The sequence below is a fragment of the Capsicum annuum genome, unplaced genomic scaffold, assembly GCF_002878395.1.
Source record: "Capsicum annuum cultivar UCD-10X-F1 unplaced genomic scaffold, UCD10Xv1.1 ctg3479, whole genome shotgun sequence".
NCBI classification, from domain to species: domain Eukaryota; kingdom Viridiplantae; phylum Streptophyta; class Magnoliopsida; order Solanales; family Solanaceae; genus Capsicum; species Capsicum annuum.
The window spans coordinates 26,808-34,860 of record NW_025841659.1 but is presented as its reverse complement, the minus strand read 5'-3'; the positions used below and the strand labels follow the sequence as shown (position 1 = coordinate 34,860).

General features: G+C 34.1%; 1 protein-coding gene and 1 long non-coding RNA gene across 2 annotated transcripts; both read right to left on the bottom strand.

The window, feature by feature from the left end:
* Positions 1-1,245: 1,245 nt before the first annotated feature.
* On the bottom strand, positions 1,246-3,230 carry LOC124891387 (pre-mRNA-processing protein 40A-like). Its single transcript, XM_047403133.1, has 4 exons — positions 2,771-3,230; positions 2,598-2,690; positions 1,470-1,577; positions 1,246-1,374 (listed from the first exon to the last, which is right to left on the bottom strand). The coding sequence occupies exons 1-4, from the start codon at positions 2,828-2,830 to the stop codon at positions 1,246-1,248; spliced, it is 390 nt and encodes a 129-aa protein (XP_047259089.1). The 5' UTR covers positions 2,831-3,230.
* A 3,168-nt stretch (positions 3,231-6,398) lies between these two features.
* On the bottom strand, positions 6,399-7,384 carry LOC124891384. The gene is made up of 5 exons (XR_007049674.1): positions 7,302-7,384; positions 7,113-7,198; positions 6,960-7,013; positions 6,746-6,862; positions 6,399-6,636 (listed from the first exon to the last, which is right to left on the bottom strand). It is a non-coding gene; the product is annotated as an uncharacterized LOC124891384 (long non-coding RNA).
* Between the last annotated feature and the right edge of the window lie 669 nt (positions 7,385-8,053).

The following is an 8,053-nucleotide window of genomic DNA, read 5'->3' as shown; positions in this document are numbered from 1 at the left end:
ATTTATATTTTTGTTTATTTAGTGATATATTTATTTATTCATTTGGGCCTCGAAGCCAAAGTTGTAAATTTAAAACAAGTGGAGCGAGACTCGAGCCAAAAAGGGATCAAAAACATAAAATTAGGACAGGTGAAAGATGGGTCAAAAACCCAACTAGATTAGGACAGGGTCGACGGTTTGGGCTTAAAAGCCTAAATCACTACTTCGCCCCTTTCCCTTTTTTCTATTTGCTTACTTGTTTTACGTGTGTTTTGCGAACCTAGTAAAATCCTTAGTCAAGTCGCTAAAAAACTGATTTTGCATAAACACCAAAATATTCCTAAAATCGCTTTTCTTTTCAAAAAGTAAAAATTTTCAAAGTTAATCAAAAAACGATTTTCAAACAGTCCTGATAACCGCAAGTTAGCGGATATTTTAGGTGCCTAATACCTTCCTAAAACGTTAATAGGAACCGCTTATCTAGAATCTCTAACTTAAAATATTTTTTCTGTTTTGAATCGTTTGCAGTAACTCTCTAAAGGTTTCTTAATTTCTTTTCAAAACTAAGTGGCGACTCTCAAAAAGTCAAAATTTCCACAAAACAATATCAACTACAATCACATCCACACATCTACTACCCCCACCCGAAAGTAGCAGAAGAATAAGGGTTTGTAGTAATTCAAGTACCTTATCCTCTTGATGCTTGGGCTCCTGCTCTTTTAGTTCATTAACAAATTTGTTAAATATTTCAAGCATCAAGCCCTCACCACCCATTATTTTGTAAAATAATAACAACAAAGAAATTCACATTCAATGTACGACATAATGAGAATCATGAGATTATGAATAAAAAAGTAAAAATCCAGAGCATTTCATTTTATAGCCAAAGAGGATAGACAAATTGAAACTAGAGATTTAGCAGCATACTTCATCAGAACCTTGAAACAATCACAAATGCCAGAAATTAAAAAACTAAAACAATCACAAATGTCAGAAATTTAAAAACTAACTGCTAGAGCTATTAAACGCCCAGTGTTGGAACAACTAATAATTGACATCAACCAATTTCTAGAGGGATAAGTTCAACATTAAAAATCACCTAGTGAAATGGTAATTCATGCTAATACTACAAAGAAATAGCCTACCTAAATGTTGAGGAATATAAAACAACAAATCATTCAACACAACTATTATTCTAAGGTACATTCTAGAACTATGTGAATTACTGAGTTTAGAATATTGAAGAGTTGGTCCTTGAAAATAATATCAATTATCATTCTCCAATGGTCCTTGCAATCGTGTTACTAATTCTAGATCAATAAAAGAAAAAGAAGCTACTTGCCTATCTCCGAAGAGGGATTTGCAGTCCTCCCATTTCGATGATTTAGTAATTTCCTGCAACCACAGCAAACAAATAGATTATGGTTTAAAGGAAATATCATGGGATCCCATCCATTGCAATGTGAGAGATTGTAAACTATTTACTATACCTTTGATGCATGAAGAAGTTCATAGAACTCATCTGCTAGATGTTTACGCTTTTTAGCTTCTTTTTCTTCTTTCTCCCTGGCCCTTTCCAGTAACACTTCAAAGACAAACTATGCAGATGAAATATGCACATTCAATACTCAATGACCCGGCAAGCCCAAACGCGTAGAACATAAAGTTTAGAAAGGAAGTATGGAATAACATTCAGTATAATCCATGTATGTCCTCTTATTCCTTCATTTGGAAGGCAAGGGGGATATAATGTAAGAGTATTATTACCATCTTTTGGAGTAACTCCTCACATTATAATCTTTGATAAAATGCTTTACAAAAGTTTTGAGATATTGAAAGTATACTAAAAGCCTTAAGATACCCAACCGTCTAAGCATAATTCTTTGACAAGATACCCCTTGCAATTCCCTCTTCCCACATGCATAGATTATACGCCATGACCATAAATAACCTCCAAAATCCAAATGATATATGAAGAATATCCCCATTACAAAAATAGCAAATGATCATTGATATCATCCAGTTATGCTGTTTAACCAGTTTCGTAGAGTAAACCTCTTATCTACTAACCGTAAAAACAGAAAACTACAAGGCAAATGAATTAAGCAACTTAAGATATGTGCGGTAGGTGTAATATTAAACACCGCCGTCCAGGAAATAAAAACTAAGGAAAATGGTACCAAAACTGAAGAATTGAAAGCAAAAGCTAACACCAAATATTTGATCAATGTGGTCCTCGTCTTTATTCTTGAAGGTTTCAGGCTTACTTGCTAACCGACACACTACTCTTCTATTAACTCCACTACAAGAAGATCCAAATTTAATGTGGGATAGGTTATGGTTGATACTAAAGGAAAATGCCACTAACCACAGTTGACTACCTACGAGTTGCCAATTTAGCAATCACAAACTGACCGACTTCCAGTGAAACATAACATGGAAGTACTACTTATGCTTTTGCACTCAATCCACTCATCTTATGCAGGACCTGTCCCAAAGACAAAAAAGGGACAAATACATAGATATCCATTTAGTGAATGGGGTACTTCAATTTACACAACATTCAATTCAACATGGGTCGATGTGAAACAATATACAGTGCTTAGCCATAATTAGACCTTTAAGTTGGTATCTGACATTGGTGGAGAGCTAATATACTTGGCGATTGCAACCTTAAAATTATCAAGCATCCAGGCTGATGTCAATCCAATCTGAAAGTAGAGACGGCTCAGCCAAAATATTAGGTACTAACCGAAGCACAACAGAGGTTAAAATGAAGAGTGTTGATTACCTCGGCCATCCTAACAGCATCTTTAATTTGTGACTTGTCATCAAGATACTGAAGCAACATACAAGTAACACAAATTCAGAATGCTTATCAGTAACAAAAATAGGATACCAAATGGAGCCTTGTCCATGCATTTGAGTTACCATAAAGTCTATAAATTACATGCAGGTTGATGGGGATGAAATTTCTTTCATCAATACCAACATTTCTCCACTTGTTCAAAGTCATCTATAATTTCACAAGACACTTGACACATAAACTTAATTGCACTGATCAGGTTAAATTGAAGGAAAAATACAGCACCCCTGTTTGGATAATAGAAAAAAAGTGAATAAATAAAAATGGATAGCATCTCTGTTAACAGCGTTTCGTTATATTTACTTAATAATAATCATTTATGCGCACAAACAGTAATACAAACTTTAAAGATAGAAGTTGACATCTTTATCTTACAAGGGAAAAAGAAAAGATTTTCCGCATCTGAGTTTATGTATAACTCTCACCATCCCATAGCAAGAGCCTAACTCAAGAAAACATTACCAAATCCAATCATTGAATAAGAGTACAAACAGGATCATTACCATGCTAGGATACCAGGTAAACTCCCTCTTTCATCAAGCAAGGAGATAAATGCTAATAACATTTGATCATTCAACTTCAATTCTTTTCAAAAAGGGCAGAGGATGAAACAATATATCGTTTAGTTAGTCGCAAGTGTGTATTACGGCCAAAAAAATCATAGTGAGGGAGATGCAACTTTATTTAGAGAAACAGAGATGCTCTCAGGCACTTTTTCCAAGGCTAATCTTTTCTAAGCCTTTACTTTCATTACATCTCAACTACCTCTTCAGAGGCGAATTCTGGCACTAAGTTTATTTAGTCCAATTTATATGGTTGACAACACAATATATTTTGAATTGGGTTTTAAGTTGCACGATATCATCCGAAGCGAAATCAAAATTGGGGTGTGGTACAAATGGACAAAACATGGTCGAAGCTTGACTAGACAAACTACTTTCAGGTCTCATTTGTTTGCACTTATTGGATTTATGACCCTGTTCAGACCTCAAACCATTAAGTGCATTTGTTTTTATTAGGATTTTAGCTCTTAATAGGTCTGAGTAGGTCTTAATCATTCAGATGTGGAACCAAGTCTAAACATCATTTACAGATATTCTTGTGTAGGATAAAATTCATCACCACTCTATCCACAATCACCTGTCACCACCACCAACCACTTCCACCATCACAACCAACATCACTACCAACTACACTGCCAGCTGCTACCACACCTACCACTTCCATTATTCTAATTATATCCACCGCCAACTAGGGGTGTTCACGGTTTGGTTTTTAACCAAACTGAACCGCGGTCCAAACCAAACCGATTAAAAGAAACCTATATTTGGTTAGGTTTGGTTTGGATTTGAATTTTAAAAAATCGATACTAATTTGGTTTGGTTTGGTTTTACTCTAAAATAACCGACAAAATAACCAAACCGAACCGATATACATATATATTATAATTATTTATATGTTTTTCATAAATGTCATCTAAATATTTGTTACATTTTATATTTTAATCATGATTTAACTTTAGTCGTAACACATTCAGTCATATGTCTTCATCTAGTTGACAATACATTATTAGATTCTAAATAAATTTCATATTTTGAATGATAAATGATACTAATTGTGAAAATAATATCTTGTTATATATTGAAATTTATAGCTGAAATTCATTAGACTATACACAATCACTAATTTTAACTTTCTACCTTGTTGAGCAAGAAGTTTATGTGTTCACCTTTTGGGGGTTTATCATATCATTCTATTAAATATAGTTTTTAAATATTTTTTTAAAAGCGTTCATATGGTGTTATTATGGCTTTGCTGAAGTATAACATTCAGTTGACATCATAGTTTCAAGATTGAGATACAACACTCGGTTGACATCTCATATGTTAGATTGGATTTGTTTTTTAAAATTTTCAAATTTTATCATTAACTAAGGTTATAAACCAAAAAACCCTAATTAGACCGAACTAAACTGACAAGAACCAAACTGATGGTTATTTTTTTGTTTGGTTTGGTTTTAGAATTTAAAAATCGATTAAGTTGGTTTGGTTATGGTTTTAACCAATAACCGACCCATATCGACCCATGAACACCCCTACCACCAACGCCACCACCACCAACTGCTACCGGTCGATCCCTACTAGCAACCAACTCATCTATCATAACTAGCACTACCACTAATAACCACCAACACATCATCAACTTCCACACATCGCTAAAAACCACTAACACATCATCAACTTCCACACATTCTTCAGACACCATCACCACCACTGTCACTGGCGTCACCACCTCTACCACCACCATCTGCTACATTTGCTACAGTATTTGTACTAACAACCCTTCCACCATCACAGCTAACAGTGTCTCCAATGACCACCAACACATCGCCAACCATCATGCATACAGTTTTCCGTCACCATGATCAACACCTCCAACTACTAACATTAACCAACTTCACATCACAACCACCGCCACCACTACCAATCGCCAATATCGTGACAGTTACTACAATGCCAACTATCTCTACTATCACAACTATCATCACCAACATTGCTAATCACTAACATCAATTAATTTATTACAACCAACACCACCATTACAAGCCATCTCCACTATCACTAACAAACATAAATGTTTCTTTTTTTAATCAAATAATAATTTAATTGCATTAAATTGAAAAAATTTCCAATATATAATTATATTATATTTAGAAATAAATAAATTTTGCACATTCAGATATTGAGAAACACCCAACCTTAATCATTTAGTTTTCAGATCTAGAGACTATCTTAACCATTCAGATGTTCATTCAAAATGATTCAAATGTCTGAATATTAATAGAAACAAATGCAGTCTTAGCTGAAACACAATGGTGTGGTTGTGTGATACTTTAAAGGAGTCCTCGAAAGTCAAAGAAACTACATGAAAACATGGAAGTTTGATGATCACTTCTCAAAGTTGTTCTGCTCGAGAAACTATAACAATTAAGGTAATATAACCATTAACAACATTCAACGGAGAAGAAGTCAATTACAATTGTCGGTGAAGTAGCATTTAATACAGCTTGGCTAGATTGAAAGAATCATCTATATCTATACTACATTAAAAGCATGGAACCCCTAACTTAAAAGTTTACGACACTACCATTCCTATCAGCCTAAATACCTACTATCTAGTAAAAAATAAAAAAGAGGAAACTAATTGGCATAAAGAGAAACAACACAGATGTTTAATAGGAACAAACAGTCATTGTTCTTATCTCAACAAAATATGTGTTATTTAAAAAAAAAAAAAAGCAAGCAGAGGGGTAACTCTCAAATCTCAATCTCATGCTTTTATCCTACCAAGCATGTTCTATTCTATAATGTACTACAACAATAACAACAACAAACCCAGTATATTCCCACATAGTAATGCACTAACTTCCTTTTTTACCTAATGAATTGAACTTTTTAGTGAGGATCTAAATGATTTTCGGACTTTGTTTAACATCTGATTCATTAAGATGTATTAATAGGTTGAATCTTAAAAAAAAAAACACTTAATGGCCTGATATCTTAACCATTCAGATTCAGACCTTCATTAAGTGAAAGCAAATGAAAAGGGATTGTAGTGTAAAGTCTATAAATATGGCTTAGTGTAACAAATGTAGTTGACACAATTCAATACTCCTATTAGCAACCTATTTCACCTGTTTCTCAGCTCATCCATAACATCTGTAAATAAGTCTTTTGCTGTTGATCTGAAGTATTTGATGAGACAGCCAGATATGCAGCAAAATCTTTAATCTGCAAGCACAAAATAAAGAAGGAAATTATTGGATGAGAAATTCAAAAAGACGAAAAGGGAACTCATGAAGGTAATCACTCTCACTGAACACAAGAAAGAAAAACTAACTTTGATGCAATAATCACGCCAGTTAGTTTTTGCATTACATATTCCCGCAGCAACATGCTCTTCCATCAGTTTTCGGAACTCATCACGATTTTTACGTTCAGCTTTCCTCAATTCTTCCTATTTGAATCAACGGTGTATGCCCAGTAAGAAAGAGATAAATCAAAGTCTCCAAACATAAATTTAATTTTAACCCCGAGTCTAATAAGAAATATACCATCCGCAGTTTCCTTTGCTCCTCCTCTTCGCTCTGTAAATCACGTATATATTCCTAATACAGAAAAGGTTGCAACATAACTTTAAAACTGAGGCGTACAAATGAGATGTTAGGAAAAAGTTATTTATGATGTATTAGAAAAATGAGTAGTACCTGGAAAATCTCCAAGCGATCGATTTTCTCAAGGCGGGAGCATCTTTCATCAGTTTCCAAGAGGTCCTGAACTTTCCGCCACTGGCCTGAACAAAAGAAGTTAGCAACAATGGAACTATGGAAGTTCTATCTCCTGGAAATAGAAAAACATAATCTAGGAACTGATGCTAATTCCAATAGAACAAATACCTTAATAAAGTCACAGGATTTTAAAAATTCTAAGTACTCCACTCTATTGTCCTTCTGCTCCTCCAATGCCTTCGCATGCTCCTAATAAAATCCAGTAGAAAGTAAAAAAAATAAAATTTCTCTATAAAGAAGACAATATTTTCAAAGAGACTTTAACTACACCTGCATGAAAGTATTAAAAAACTTTTTCTATTTTACGGTGGAGGGGTGAGAGGAAGAAGCATATCATAGTTTCAAGTTTCAAGAAAAATTACATACAATACATGGAAGTCTGTTTAAATTGGAATTCAATGGTGAACAAATTTAAATGTTGTACCCTTGAGTAGCCATTAAAAATGAATTCAAAGAACACAAGATTTTAAGTTGAATATCTACAACATTCCTTCTTTCTACTCTTTAAGCAAAACAAAAAAAGGGAACAAACTAAAAGACATCCTGCAAAGGAAAGGAATGGAATGACTGTTGTTAATCAAGTGGACCAGCGCCTAACTCAACTTCGAAAGCTAGGTCAGGTGGTGAAGATTGTCCAAGATCATATAAGGAAACTACAACACATACACCTTACCAGTGTGGGATTCTCATACATTAATCACTCACCAAGACTGGACATATGAAGCATCAGTTAACCTACGTTGGCTAACATCTAATAGTCTAACATCAAGATAGATCTGCCTCTAATACCATGTTTAAGAAATTGTACCTTGTTTCTATCTCAAATGAAAGGCTAACTCAATTTGTGAGGAGCCAAAGAC

Bases quoted from the DNA above. Each gene is read 5' to 3' on its own strand.
- LOC124891387 (XM_047403133.1), bottom strand. From the start codon at position 2,830: ATGTTGCTTCAGTATCTTGATGACAAGTCACAAATTAAAGATGCTGTT. The intron at 1,578-2,597 runs GTCTAATTATGG...TCATCTGCATAG, and splicing joins TGTCAGATACCAACTTAAAG to TTTGTCTTTGAAGTGTTACT. The intron at 1,375-1,469 runs GTATAGTAAATA...CTGTGGTTGCAG, and splicing joins AACTTCTTCATGCATCAAAG to GAAATTACTAAATCATCGAA.